The 15,332-nt window shown below is 33.9% G+C and overlaps 1 protein-coding gene across 1 annotated transcript in view; it reads left to right on the forward strand.

Annotated features, from left to right (window-relative positions):
- NEMF (nuclear export mediator factor) overlaps nucleotides 1-15,332 on the forward strand; it is a 46,803-nt gene that overhangs the window by 12,077 nt on the left and 19,394 nt on the right. The window contains exons 7-17 of the mRNA XM_041758531.1: nucleotides 475-561; nucleotides 2,316-2,389; nucleotides 3,689-3,759; nucleotides 3,838-3,913; nucleotides 4,276-4,338; nucleotides 5,755-5,832; nucleotides 5,976-6,184; nucleotides 6,678-6,869; nucleotides 7,195-7,258; nucleotides 9,282-9,370; nucleotides 15,125-15,228. Of these exons, the coding sequence (XP_041614465.1) occupies nucleotides 475-561; nucleotides 2,316-2,389; nucleotides 3,689-3,759; nucleotides 3,838-3,913; nucleotides 4,276-4,338; nucleotides 5,755-5,832; nucleotides 5,976-6,184; nucleotides 6,678-6,869; nucleotides 7,195-7,258; nucleotides 9,282-9,370; nucleotides 15,125-15,228 (1,107 nt within the window). The remainder of the gene's footprint in view (nucleotides 1-474; nucleotides 562-2,315; nucleotides 2,390-3,688; nucleotides 3,760-3,837; nucleotides 3,914-4,275; nucleotides 4,339-5,754; nucleotides 5,833-5,975; nucleotides 6,185-6,677; nucleotides 6,870-7,194; nucleotides 7,259-9,281; nucleotides 9,371-15,124; nucleotides 15,229-15,332) is intronic.

Here is a 15,332-nt window from a genome sequence, read left to right on the forward strand (position 1 = left end):
GTTACTTATCCTCTCATGAAATTCGAAGGCATTAAAAAATTATCTTTACAACTTTCTAACTATTAGTATAGCACAGATAAATTTGTAAGTTTGGACTTTTTAATAATATACTCTATTAACATGGTGTGTTGCATTAACCAGTTTTTGAAGGTTAAAACAATCCTTCATTTCTGATTTATAGTCCTTTATATGTGGCTCAATTCCATTAAATTTCTATAACTTACACACTGACTTCTACGATTGTTTTGTAGCCTTTAAAAAACCTTAAATTTTTATAAGTACTTGAATTGTTATTTCTAATATCATTTCAAAATAAGTAAACTAAAAAAAATAAAATCTTAAAAAGCAAAATAAGTAAATTGTTTTCACTGGCTACTGTTAGTAGATATTCATATTGGGGTATATATTTTGGATGTATTTTGAATGTTAAATTTTATAGTAAATACTAAAAAATGATACCTTCTGCTTTTATAGCCTATGGACCAGCTCTCATTGAACACTGTCTTATAGAAAATGGATTCTCTGGCAATGTCAAAGTGGATGAAAAATTTGAAAGCAAAGGTATGCCTGCATGCTACAAGATTTGTCCACTTTCATTTATTTCCTTTTTTAAAGACTATGAAAATTAATTCTGGGAAAATAATAAAAGTGAGCAGGTAGTTGTAAACTTAAAAACATTGACCTATGAATGTTCTATCCATATGGTATTCTTGGCTTCCTGCTCTAATGTGGCACTTTTTTCTTTTTTTTTAATTTTTAAGACATTTTATTTATTCAAGAGAGTGGACATGAGCTAGGGGTAGGGCAGAGGCAGAGGGAGAAGGAGACTCCCCGCTGAGCAGGGAGCCCACGTGAGACTTGACCCCAGGGTCCTGATCCCAGGGTTCTGGGATCATTACCTGTGCTAAAGGCAGATGCTTAACCAACTGAACCACCCAGGCACCCCTCCAATGTAGCATATGATCCCTAGTTAATTCACAGTTCAGTCTCTACCTTATTACCTATCAACCTTAGAATATTCTCTCTTCCTCTCTCTAAATATTTGAAGTGGTTACCAAACTTGATAGTCTCTGGTATAGGCTTGAAGGAGTTGAATTATTCACCTTCTGACTAGGAAGTTGGAGTGCTTTTAGAAATAGCATTATTCATGCATTTTAATTCTGTAAGAACTGTAAGGTAGATTTATGATGCTTTTGTAATTACTTAAGGGAACCTAACTAAATTGACAGATTAAGATAATAAAAAATTAGAGGAAATATAAGGGAAATGGAAGACTTAGTCTTTGACAAATTTATCTGCAGATTCTCATGTAAAATTTTAAAGAAATCATTCTTCATGTTTATATTTTAGGATTATATATAATTTACGGTTTAGGGAGAGTAATTTTTATGCTATAAATGTTTTTATGTTTAAAAATACAACTTAAAAAATAAAAATAAAAATGTAACTTAAATGTTTTAGTGAGTGATTTAGTATTTGAAATACTAATTTAGTGCAGTCCTGATCAAAATGGCAACAGGTGGTATTGTCTTTGCGATTGTAGTGTTTTGTTTCAAATCTGATATTCTTATGGAATAAAAGCAAGTGAAAATATTCAGAAAAGTCTGGAAAAGAATGGTAATGATGGAGAATATAACCCTTTAATAGTTAAAATATATTAAGAACCTAATAGTAAGTTTTTGAAGAAACAGAAAATAAAGAATTCAGAAACACACTCAAGTACATATGGGAATATAGTGTATGAACAAAGTACCTTTAAGATCATGAGAAGAAAAATAACATGAGAGTAAAATGTTTTTTTTTTTTTTTAAATTTTATTTATTTATGATAGTCACAGAGAGAGAGAGGCAGAGACACAGGCAGAGGGAGAAGCAGGCTCCATGCACCGGGAGCCCGATGTGAGATTCGATCCCGGCTCTCCAGGATCGCGCCCTGGGCCAAAGGCAGGCGCCAAACCGCTGCGCCACCCAGGGATCCCCTAGACTTTTTTTTATTCATGAGAGACATAGAGAGAAAGGCAGAGACATAGGCAGAGGGAGAAGCAGGCTCCCCATGGGGAACCTGATGTGGGACTCGATCCCAGTACCCTGGGATCAGGACCTGAGCCAAAGGCAGATGCTCAACCACCAAGCCACCCAGGCGCCCCCCCAAAAATATTCTTACTTACGCGTACTGATTATAAACTTGAAATAACTATATCTAATTTTCTTGAACATTTTTTACCGTTTCATCAGCACTTTTCTGTTTTCTACATGGTTGTTTAATAGTAGTTGACACTTGATTGACACTCCTTTTTCCCCTTTTTATTCTATTAGATATTGAAAAAGTGCTTATCTGTCTGCAGAAAGCAGAAGACTATATGAAAACAACATCCAACTTCAGTGGAAAGGTAGCACCACATATACTTATTGTATATTGCTATGGTTTTATTTATTTAAATTTTCAGAATTTGAAGTTCATTTAAGGATTACTACATGTAAGTTTTTTGTTGTAATTTGGAAATTCAACATCGGTAATATTGTAGGTAATTTAATTTTTTTTCATTGGTGTGGGGGTTATAATTTTTCCTGTTTCTTTTTTTGAAAGTACCAGTCATATCATTATTGGTACACCAGAGAGTTGAGGGATTTGAAAATCTATCCTCTTAGGGTGATTTTTAGATAGAGAAGCGCGTTTTAATTTACTAGCACTTTTTTAAAAGTTGGTGATTTACATCACTCTATTTTTAATTTTTTTTCCAGTTCTTTAAAAAAATTAAATTAGCCAACATAGAACATCATTAGTTTCAGAGGTAGAGTTTAGTGATTCATCAGTTGCATATAACACCCTCATATAACACACTCATTACATCACATGCCCTCCTTAAAGCCTGTCACCTAGGTACCCCATCCCCACACACACCTCTCCTCCAGCAACCTTCAGTTTCTTTCCCATAGTTAAGTTTAAGTCTCTCATGGTTTGCTCTCTCTCTGATTTCTTCCCATTCTTCTACATCACTCTAATAGGTAAACATCCTCTGTATCTCATACTTTCTTTTTCTTCCCTGTTTGAAGTATAACTTTATTTATAACAGAAGTTCAGAAAAAGTTATGATTACTTAAATTCAGTGCAAATATACCTGCCCCATTTTTTAAATGAGTGAAAATTTTCTACTTTCTCATACTTTCTTTTTCTCCCTGTTCGAAGTATAACTTTATTTATAACAGAAGTTCCGAAAAAATTATGATTACTTAAATTCAGTGCAAATATACCTGCCCCATTTTTTAAATGAGTGAAAATTTCCTACCAAGTGAATCTAAGACTTTTTCTGCTGGAAGTAAAGTGCTTTTGGTTTTTTTAAGTTGAAGAACATCTAAAAATGGAAAGAAAAAAAGCATAGTGCACCTGTATAATCTCACCACTTTATTAAATCACTAGTTTTCATTTTCTTTATTCCTTATTTTTTCTTGTCCATATGAAAAAAACAGTATTCTTTAATAATACATAGCCTAGAAATGCCATTTGAGAATTGATACAATCAATAAATAAATGCAGTAGATTATTTAAACCTGGAATACTTTTATAAGTTAAATTAATAAGATTTGTATCGGTCATGGAAAGTAAATCTGTTAACTATGAAGAGAAAGAGTTTTATTTTATTGATTGATTGATTGATTTAAGAAAGAGTTTTAATATTGGATTTTTGTAGGGATACATCATTCAGAAAAGAGAAGTAAAACCAAGCTTGGAAGTAGATAAACCAACTGAAGACATACTCACGTAAGCATGTAGGCATGAGTCAATTTGCTTTGGATGTTTTTTATTGTTCTTGAATGATATAATAAATATGTTTTGCAGGTATGAGGAATTTCATCCTTTCTTGTTTTCTCAACATTCACAATGTCCGTATATAGAATTTGAATCATTTGACAAGGTGGGTTTTCCAGTTCTGCATTTTGACCAGTTAGCATGTATGAGGTATTAAATTAATACTAACTTGCTTTGATTGATAAATTGAAAATATTTTTGTTTTACAATCAGTGAATCTGAGCATTAAAGATTAATGCATTTTATTTTAAGATGAAGAATCAAAGATTTGAACTTAATTTGATTCTGGTTGTTTAGCTATATAATACATTTACTAAGAATCTGTTCAAGTTCTTTGAGTAGTATTATAAAACAAAATGGACTCTAAAATTCTGTGTGTGTAAGTTGAAGTAAAGACCACATTTTTGTTTTTGTTTTTTTTTTTAAACTAGTTACTATCTTTTTCTTTTTTTTCTTTTTTAAAATAAGGCTGTGGATGAATTTTATTCCAAGATAGAAGGTCAGAAAATAGATTTAAAAGCTTTACAACAGGTATGGTATTGCTAAAAGCATTTATATTAAAACAACTAGCCTTAGTGTGGTTTGCTGTGTAGATGATGCTTTTATTATAGGGATGGGCAGCCTTTCAGAATTAGTATGGGAATGCCATTATCCCTTGGTTTATTGATAAAGGTCCAGGAGAGGTCTCATTGTTCAAAAGGATTCCCTCATTTGTTCCATCAGTATGTTAGATACTCTCTAAAATGGAAAATACAGTGGGAAGATAAGGCCTGGTACTTTTTCCCTAGTGTTTGTGCTATTACAGGAACCCAAAGCTTCTCAGACTTTGCTGTTAAGGGAATATTGTTCCAAGGAGATTTTTAAATAGGCCAACAGAGAGGGAAATGTTCTCTCTGTACAGTCATATTTGTTTATCATTAAACTGCTGCTTTTTTTCAAGTGGGCTTTCCACCTCTACAGGAGAGTTGAGTATGCTCTGTTTCCCCAGCACATATGACCATGCTTTTGGAGCACTGCTGTAGAACACTTTCAGAAATTAGCCACAGTCACTATTAATTTGAAGGGGATTTTATTTTTCAAAAAATATTAATTAAGTCTTAAAATATGTGTGCAAGAATTTGAAATTATGTGAATCCCTGCCCCGTGTTGTAAAAAATTAACAGCACAATTTCAAAGCAGATGGGTTGGATGAATTAAATAGTGTGACTGCCACATGGTGGCAGCACATGAACTAGTAAACAGATATTTAGTGGGAACATTGAATTGCATGTTTTTATGTGCATCAGAATATCTATGAATTATTTTAGTGATCACTGTGCGTTCTTTTAATAGTCACCATTCTTATAATTCAGATCTTTTAAATATTACATCCAGCATTCAGTAACTAATTGATGATGCTATTACTAATGTTAGAAAATTTGCTCCAAATCAATAACCTTGAAGGTATAAATGATATATAATAAAATGCTATATAGAAGGTAAATTAACTACCATGAGCCTTTGTGGGTTTAATTTAGGAAAAAGAGTACTCTGTAGAAATGATGCTGAGAAAATTAAAAGCAGCAACAAAATAAAAGGCTATTTTGGTAATTTATGTTAAGAATGCATTTCCCCAAAAGCACTTTTACGTGATAGGAAGACAAGGTCTTGAATTCTGCCTGCTTGAATAATGAGAGGGCATTAGAGGCATATATTGCATAGGATGTAACCTGTAATCAAAATACCTTCCTGTATAGGGAATGAGAGGTAGGTAGTCGGGAGAGGTAATTTGAGAGCATGAAACACTTTGGGGTAGGACAGACCTGGGAGGCTGACTATGGAAACCTTAGCTAGTGAGGTGATAACATTGAGAGGGTTGAAGTGGAAGTGGGGTAGTGACATAAGAGGGAAAAGTTGCAAGAGGCAGGAGAAATCTAATTTTCAAAAAATCTGTTTTGCCTACAAAAGGAAAAACAAGCATTGAAGAAATTAGATAATGTCCGGAAGGATCATGAAAACCGATTAGAAGCTCTTCAGCAGGCTCAGGTATTATGTTTAGCGTTTTCAAATTTCAAAAATGGTAACTTTAAATATAACACTACATGTTAACTAAGTGGAATTAAAATAAAGACTAAAAGAATGGTAGCTTTAACTAGCATTATAGTAAACATTTTTGTTTATTTCTTAAGGAAATAGACAAACTTAAAGGAGAGCTCATAGAAATGAACCTACAGATAGTTGACAGAGCCATTCAGGTTGTTCGAAGTGCTTTAGCCAACCAGATAGATTGGACAGAAATCGGATTAATTGTGAAAGAAGCCCAGGCTCAAGGAGACCCTGTTGCAAATGCAATTAAAGAATTAAAACTACAAACAAATCATGTTACAATGCTACTAAGGTAAGTTGATTCTTAGTTAAGCAGTTCATGTTTGTTTTTATTTTGTTATTTAATTGTTAACTGTATTCATTTAAAAAATTTTCTCTTTTATTTGTAAATTTACCCTCAGAGATACAGGAAAAAATAATTTACATTAGATAATGCAACTATTGATTTAATTTCTTTAAGATTTTATTTATTTAGAGAGAGAGTGCAAGCACTGGCATGAGTGCACATGGGGCAGGTGGGGGCAGAGTGGGAGAGAGAGAGAGAAGATCCCAAGCAGGCTCCATGCTGTGTGGACCCCAACATGGGCCTCGATCTCATGACCCTAAGATCATGACCTGAACCAGAAACAAGAGTTGGACACTTAACTGACTGTGCCACCCAGGTGCCCCGTAATAATGCACCTATTTAAATACAGTAAACAATCTATGATGTCACTGAGGAAAAAATTTGAAAAAAAATGTGATGTCATTGACATTAGTGAAATACTATTGAATATTTTTAATAGAAATCCATACTTGTTATCAGAGGAGGAAGATGACGATGTTGATGGTGACATCAGTGTTGAGAAAAATGAAACCGAACTACCAAAAGGAAAAAAGAAAAAGCAAAAGAATAAACAGCTGCAGAAGCCTCAGAAAAATAGGCCATTACTTGTTGATGTTGATCTCAGCTTGTCAGCATATGCCAATGCCAAAAAGTAAGTGTTAAATTTAATTATGAATTGTAGGTAAAATATTACCTGCAATAAACCAATTAAAATATTAAAGATAATATTTGTGTGTTTGTGTGTATATATATATATATATATATATACACATATTACGTATATATGTGCTTTTGGGTGAAAACACTTTTTAAATCTTTTTGTAGTACATTATACAACTTTGTTTTCATAGAGAACATAAAACTGCATCATGCACAAAATTTGTTCCATATGATTTGAGAATCTAAAATTAGAAATAACATAAGAAAGCTAAAGAATAAAGATTTTACTTATAATTAAGAGAAACATATTTTTTTAGATACTATGATCACAAGAGGTATGCTGCTAAGAAAACACAAAAGACTGTTGAAGCTGCTGAAAAGGTACTTAATATTTCTTAGAGTGAATGTAAATTGTTTTTTTTGCTTTCACTTAATGGCCTTAATTATTTCTTCTGTTTAAGTGAGGTTTTCTAATTCAGATATATCTTTCAAATTTAATTTTGCTTTAAATATATGTGTGCCAGTATTTATTTTCTTCCCCAAACCTCCTTCCCAATCTTGCCCGTCTCAGTAAATAGCACCTTCCTTTTTCCCTTTGCTTGGGTTAAAAATGTTGGGCTCATCCTAGACTCTTCCCTCTTAAACCATTTCCAGTCCATCATCAGTATATCATAGCTTTCCTATAGAGTGTAACCAGAATCTGGCCACTACTCATTAGTTGAGGCCCCCATCATCTCTGTTTACATGGATTGTAACAGTCGCTTCTTCCTGGGTCTCTCTCCTACCCTTTTCCCCCTGCAGTCTGTTCTTCATGCAGCAGCCTTAATGATCCTTTTAAATAAAAAATGAGGTTATTTCTTTCTGTTCAAAATCCAGTTGCTTCCCATCTTACTCAAGCATCTGACTCTTGGTTTTGGCTCAGGTCATGATCTCAAGGTCATGAGATCGAGCCCTGTGTTGAGCTCCACGCTCAGCACAGAGTCTGCGTGGGTTTCTCTCCCTCTCCTTCTGCTCCCCACCCCCCCCCCACCTGCCATCTCTCACAAATAAATAAAGAGAGAGTGAGTTCAAAGCCCTTCTCTTGCCCTATAAGGTCCTACATGATCCACTCCCCTCCCATCTAATCACCTGCATTCCTCTTGCTATACTCTTTCCAGCTACACTGCGATCTTAGCTGTTCCAGCAACAGGGACCTGTGGTGCCTCCTCAGGGCATTTGTGCTTGCTGCTCTTTCTACTGAGATTGTTCTTCCCTCAAAATTTCCATGGTTTGATCCCTCCATTCATTGGCCTATCTCCTAAAATAAGACTTTACAAGAGAAGCCTTTCTTGACCACTCTTACCGAAAATAGTACTACCCTCAGGCACTCTCTTTGCTTTATTTTTCTTCTTAAAAAATACCCTTTCCAACATGTTTTTCTGTCTTCTCTCTAGAATGTAGATTGTATGAAAGTAGGATCTTTGTTTTGTTTATTGCTTTGTCCCAGCCCCTAGAATTATTGCCTGGGACATAGTAACATATAATATCTGTTAAATAAGTGGCCTTTATGACTTGGCCCTCTATCTGCCTCTCCATTCTCGTTTCTTGACATTTTTCCTTGTTGTGATCACTACTTTCTGATCAAGGTGTCCTTTTCTTTTTGCTTACAGGGCTCTTCTTCCTGTTTTTGTCTTGATAATTCCATTACCCTTCCAACTTCAGCCTAAATGTCATTTCCTCAGAAATACCTTCTTTGACCATAAAGTTATAAATTAGGTTATCCTTGTATACTCTCACAGCATCCATAGATACACTTAACATACATTTATTTGAATTAATATATTTTATATCTTCTCCTAGACCCCTTGGTGGAGTGGGGGTGAGAACTTTGTTTTGTTCACTTGTGTGTCCCAGCATCTAGTCCAGAACCTATTATGTGATAGATACTCAGTATCTGGTAAACAGATGATACTTTCTGTAATTTGTAGGTCTTAAAATATTTGTGTGTGGTAAATCTTTGACTTAAATTATTTTAATATTTAAGGCAAAAATCTTTTCTTCATTAATTTCATGTGGGTATGGAGTATGTGTGTAATTGGTGCAATTTTGTGACATTTAAAAATGATTTCTTGCCCTACCATTTACTTGTTACTTTATATTTTACTTTTTTAGAGAGAACGTGTACACTCCTGTGCCCACGGGGTTGGGGGGAGGTGGGGCAGAGAGAGAGGGAGAAAGAATATTAAGCAAGCTCCATGCTCAGCATCGAGCCCAATGTGGGGCTTCATCTCACGACCCCTGAGATCATGACCTGAGCTAAAATTGAGAGTCAGATACTTAACCAACTGAACCACCCATGTGGCCCTTCATGTTATTTAACTGTGTTCTCAACAAATTATTTAAAAACTTTTCTTCTTATGAATAGGCATTTAAATCAGCAGAAAAGAAAACAAAGCAAACCTTAAAAGAAGTTCAAACAGTTACCTCTATTCAGAAAGCAAGAAAAGTGTATTGGTAAGTGTTATACCTTTTAAAAATAGTTTTTAAAGATTTTATTTACTTATTTGAGAGAGAGAGCATGAGAGACAGCATGAGCTGGGGGAGAGGCAGAGACTCCCTGATGAGCAGGGAGCTCCATGCAGTCAATGCCAGGACTCCAGGATCATGACGTGAGCTGAAGGCAGATGCTTAACATACTGAGCCACGCAGGAGCCCCTAGAAATAGTTTTTTGTTTTTATTAAAATTATACATGCACATTGTTTAGAAAATCCAGCACTTCTATAAAGCTTGTTACGAACACCAGTAGCCCTTAAATATGTTACCCCTACTCTTATTGCCTTCTCTCCATAGAAACTATTTTTTAGCTCTTTTAGCTAATTACTTTTGGTATATACCTCCTTTTCTCTTACTAATATGTTTATATTGCTGCTGCTTAATTTTTCTATTTTATAATCTATTAATGACTTCCCACTGTGCAAGGTGAAGATTTTATTATTTCCACTTGTGCTCCATTACACACATATATACCACTCAGCCTCTCAACAAAAGTATAGCATAATTTGTCACAGTTGATATTCAGCATTAATATTATATTAATATTTTAATTGTTATATGACTCATAACTGAGTCATATAACATTAGTTTCTTTTCCTTCCCTGCTTAGCTTTTTGTCTTCCCTAAAGGTGATAATTGTCATTTCATTTACCTTCCTCTTCCAAGTGCGTTCAGACACATTGGAATTCAATCAGTTTCATCTTGCAGAAGTCTCTCCTGAGCTTTTTGACCTACTTTGTTCTAGATCAGTTACTCTTAACATCTTAAGATCTCCTTTTAGTCTTATCCCAGAAGTTCGTTTTACCCTCTCTGTGTTGGATTCTCTGTCCCTGGATCTCATACTTCCTTTTCCTTTCTGTGTGCTCTAGAGGCTGCATGAGAAGGTGTATATAAGATGTAAAGTTTTTGAGGTCCTCAATATATAAAAAATTATTTTTATATGTATTTTTACATTTTTTCCCTTATGCCTAATTGGCTGGCTGGGTATAGAATTCTAGTTTAAAAATCTTTTCTTCAGACTTTGAAAGTCATTGTTCATTGTATTAACTTTCAGATTTGATCTCCAAAAGTCTGATGTCATTTTGATAGTTTTTATTTTATTGAAAATTTGTTTCTGCCTTTCTCTAAACCTGAGGTCTGTGAAGATGTTGTAATCTATTATGCTGGATATTCTGTGAGTCTTTTTAATTTGGAAACCTGTAGTTCTGAGAAATTTTCTTAAATATTTCTTAGCTCTCTGTGGATTGTGTTTTTCTTTTTGGTTTTCTTTTTTTCTTTTTCTTTTGGAAGTCTTATTTATTAAATATGGGACCAGTTGGATGGTCCTCCAGTTTTCTTGCATTTTCTGTTTTTCAGCTCTTTATGTTCTATATCCTGAGAGATTTCTTTATCTTGCAGTTCTTCCCCTGAATTTTTACATGTTTTATTTCTTCCTATCATGTTTTTAATTTTCATCTATTTTTGGTTTTTTATTAATTTCCTGTTCCACTTTCTTTATACTAAGAGTAGTTTTGATGTATTAATTTTATTTAAAAGTATTCTTTTCTCGTAGGTCTTCTCTAAGGTTTTTGGGTTTTGATTCTGTTTTGTTTTATTTGTTGGGTCTGTCTTCAGTTTTTGTAAAAGACTTTTATTAATGTCTGATAATCCTGAATTGTCTGTTCACGTTTTATTGTAGAGTATAAAATGATTATTGGAAGTTCTCTGTGGGTAGTTGGGCTTATAAAATGATGTACATGGGCCATTTTATATGGAACTATTAATGTCTTTAGCTTTTTGACTCTTCAGCTGGTCTCGTTCTTCAGGAAACATTTTTTTCCCCCTGCTTGGAAAGTGAAGACCTGGCTATAATTTTGGAAGCCCGGTGAGAATAATAGACTGGGGAGCCTTAGTATCCAGTAATTCATACATGTACTTTAATTGCCTTATTTTACATGTTACCTCTACTTATAACTGCTACTTTTCCCTTAACTTCTGGCCTTCTGTTAGGATGTGGAAGAGGGAGCAGCTTACTACTATGTTCAGCGCTAAAAAGATCTAGGGAGGTAACTGCTTCTTGATCTGATTTTCGACCAGTTCTCCTGTTTTTAACCCCATCTTAAACTATTTCTAGCAGCATGTTGTGCTGCTGTTTTAAGCTTTTTATGGGTTACACAGTGGAGATTGATTTGTTTCTTGGCTTTTTCCTTTGTCAGCCTATATTTCAGCTTCTTGACTTCCTTCACTTGTCCATTGATTTTTCTATTTCTTAAAATGTTGTTGCATTTTTCTTCTTTCTTTTTCCTTTCTTTGTTTTCCTCACATTTCTGTTGATGAGTAGGATTTTCATTCCTCATAATGTTCTTCATAGGTACTGGTTTCAATAAAACAGATTGGGAAGTGTTCCTTTATCAGTTGTTCGTGGGTATTTGACAAAATTCCACCTCTGAAGCTAACTAGTCTTGAAGTTTTCTTTATGGGCAACTTTTTCACTATAGATTCAAATTCTTTAGTAGATACAAGGACAACTCAGATTGTCTAATTTTGGTTGATAGTATTTCCTAAGACTTTGTCTATTTCTAAAGTTTGGAATGTACTGGCATAAAGTTTTAATATTCCTCTTAACTTTTTAACACCTGTAACATCTTTAATATCCCCTCCCTTTTCATTTATGTATTTATGTATGTATGTATTTATTTATTTTAAAGATTTTATTTATTCATGAGAGACACAGAGAGAGAGAGAGGCAGAAACATAGGCAGAGGGAGAAGCAGGCTCCCCACAGTGAGCCCCATACGGGACTCAATCCCAGGACCCTGAGATCACAGCTTGAGCCAAAGGCTCAACCATTGAGCCACCCAGGCTCCCCTCCCCTTTCATTTATGATAGTTGTCATTGTGCCATCTCTTTTTCTTGATTAGTCTGACCAGAGGATTTTCACTTGTGTTAACCTTTCAAGAACCAGTTTTGACTGTTGGGATCTCCTATGTTATGTATGTGCTCTCTATTTTATTTTCCTCTTTCTACTTTTCACCGAAATTCATTTGCATTTCCCTTTCTGATTTCTTAAGGTGGAAACTTAGTGCATTGATTTTTTTTTTCTCCCAGCCTCTTTTCTTTTCTAATATGTATTTCAGGGAGTAAATTTCCTTCTAAGCCTGGCTTTAACTATATCTAAAAAGTTTTGTGGGACACCTGGGTGGCTCAGTGGTTGAACATCTGCCTTCAGCTCAGGGTGTAATTCCAGGGTCTGGGATGAAGACCCACATCAGGTTCCTTGCAGGGAGCCTGTTCTCCCTCTGCCTATGTCTCTGCCTCTTTTTCTGTGACTCTCCTGAATAAATAAATAAAAATCCTTAAAAAATAAAAATAAAAAGTTTTATTATGTTGTAATTTCATTATCTTTCATGTGATTTCTTCACCTGTGTGTTATTTAGAATTGTGTTTATTAATTTCCAAACCTATGGAGCTTTTTTGGTTCCATTTTTGTCATTGATTTCTAACTTAATTTACATAATGTTCAGAGATGACATTCTCAGTTAATCTTTTAACATTTGTTATCGAAACTTCCGTTATGGTCCAGCATATTTGTGGTCCACTTTATTTACAAATATTTCATATGTTGAAGAGAGTGCTGTTCTATAGTCATTGAGTGCATTTCTCTAAATATCAATTAGGTCAGATCTGTTAATCATGTTCAAATCTTTGGCATCTTTAATTTTTTTATATGATTATTTTCTCAATTACTGAGAGTTGTGTTAAGAATCACATAGTTGTGCATTTGTCTGTTTCTCATTTTACTTCCACTAATTTTTATCTTATTTATGAGGTGATAAAAATATAGACCTGTTATCTTTCTGTTGAATTGAGCCTTTTTTATTAACTGGAATCATATGTTCTTTTAGCTTGTAATTTCTTTTTCCCTTCTATGTGAAGTATTAAAAAGTAAATCAACTTTCTTTTGGTTAGTGTTTGCATAATGTATCTTTCCCATCATTGTATTTCAATCTTTTTATATTCTTATATTTTAAAGGAGTATGTATATCATTTTCCAGTCTGACACCCTGCATTTTACATGGAGAATCGACTACATTTACATTTAACACGATTTCTGATATATTTGGGTTTAAATCTATCCATTTTACTATTTGCTTTTTATTTGCTTTCCCATTTGTTCTTTACTCTTTTTTGCCTTTTTGCCTTTTGATTTTTTTTTTCCTGTTATTTATATGCTCCTTTACTAGGATGATTACAAAAGACATCCGTATGTTTCTCATTTTCTGTCCTTGTGGCTTTGTGTCATTTTAGAAACCTCTTTACCATCAATAGGGAAATTGTTAAATAAGTATAGTACATCCATTCGGTATTGAAGACTTTTTTTTTAAGATTGTATTTTTAAGTAATCTCTACACCCAAAGTAAGGTTCGAACCCACAACCCTGAGATTAAGAGTCACATGCTCCACCAACTGAGCCAACCAGGTGCCCCAAGAAGACATTTTTAAGTAAAAACAAAGCAATTTTCAGAATAGTGTGTGTTGTGTCTAAAAGAAAAGGTTTAGGATAGGCATTTTATTTTAGCTTTTGTATATGTAAAGAAACTTCAGAGAAGAATACACAGAAAGCTGAGAACAGTGGATTCCTGTTTAGTAGTGGTAATGGGAAGTGAAAGGGGATTCAGGATCTCTGACTATACCTTTACATAATTTTAAAAATTTCTGAACCATGTATATGTATTAATAAAGAATCAGATTAGGAAACAGGAATAGTTTTGGGAGATATCAAAGAGTTTAGTTTAATGCCTATGCTTGATTTGTCATTTTTAACCAGAAGTTTTTAAATTGTATATTTCATAAAGATTATCTTGATAGTCATGTGTAATATAGGAAATATTTCTGTTCATCTCTATTTTATGTCTTTTTCTAAATGTCATAGTAATATACACTCTTTAGTTTTTATCATGATGGTACATATTACTCATGAAAACCCAAATTACTTTGTCCTTGAGAAAAGTTGTAACTTCATACTTCCAAAGGTAATTTTTGCTCTATAAAAAAAAGTGTAAAGAATATCATATATGTAAGCATTCAATTGAAAACAAAATGGGGAAACTTCTTTCTTATCAATAGCCCCAAAACGTAGCCAGTACCCTGCTGAAAGAAAGCTAAACTTAGGGACCATATGACATTTTATGCTTTTGCTTTGTGTAATTCATTGTTGTATTATCCTTGAATTTAAGAAGGATCTGTATGAGTGTGAGATAAGGAGAGAACATACTGGGATCCCTGGGTGGCGCAGCAGTTTGGCGCCTGCCTTTGGCTCAGGGTGCGATCCTGGAGACCGGGGATCGAATCCCACATCAGGCTCCTGGTGCATGGAGCCTGCTTCTCCCTCCGCCTGTGTCTCTACCTCTCTCTCTCTCTCTCTCTGTGACTATCATAAATAAATTAAAAATTAAAAAAAAAAAATTTAAAAAAAAAAAGGAGAGAACATACTTTTCTTAATCATTGAATTTAGTTACTTTCTTCTAAAGAATATCCTGGGGCAATTTGTATTACAAGAGTTCAGTAAAATTCAATTTGATGCTTTAAGAAATTAAACCATCAGTTTGTCTTAATACATGCAGGTAGGATAGCTTCATTGGGTTTGTTTATTTGTTTCTTTGTTTGCAAAAGGATGTGAATTCAGGTGACTATAAAGGAAAAGAATATTAACTTTTTTTCTTTGAATTTGGTAGGTTTGAGAAATTTCTGTGGTTCATTAGCTCAGAGAACTATCTAATAATAGGTGGACGAGATCAACAACAAAATGAAATAATTGTGAAAAGATACTTGACAACAGGTAAGTAAGATTAAAATTTTAAAGAATTTTCTCATAAGTAATTGGATCGGTTATCTCAATATGAGGATTTTCATCTTATACTCCTTTGACAGTTTTAATTGGTA

Source organism: Vulpes lagopus, chromosome 6, assembly GCF_018345385.1.
Source record: "Vulpes lagopus strain Blue_001 chromosome 6, ASM1834538v1, whole genome shotgun sequence".
Classification (NCBI taxonomy): domain Eukaryota; kingdom Metazoa; phylum Chordata; class Mammalia; order Carnivora; family Canidae; genus Vulpes; species Vulpes lagopus.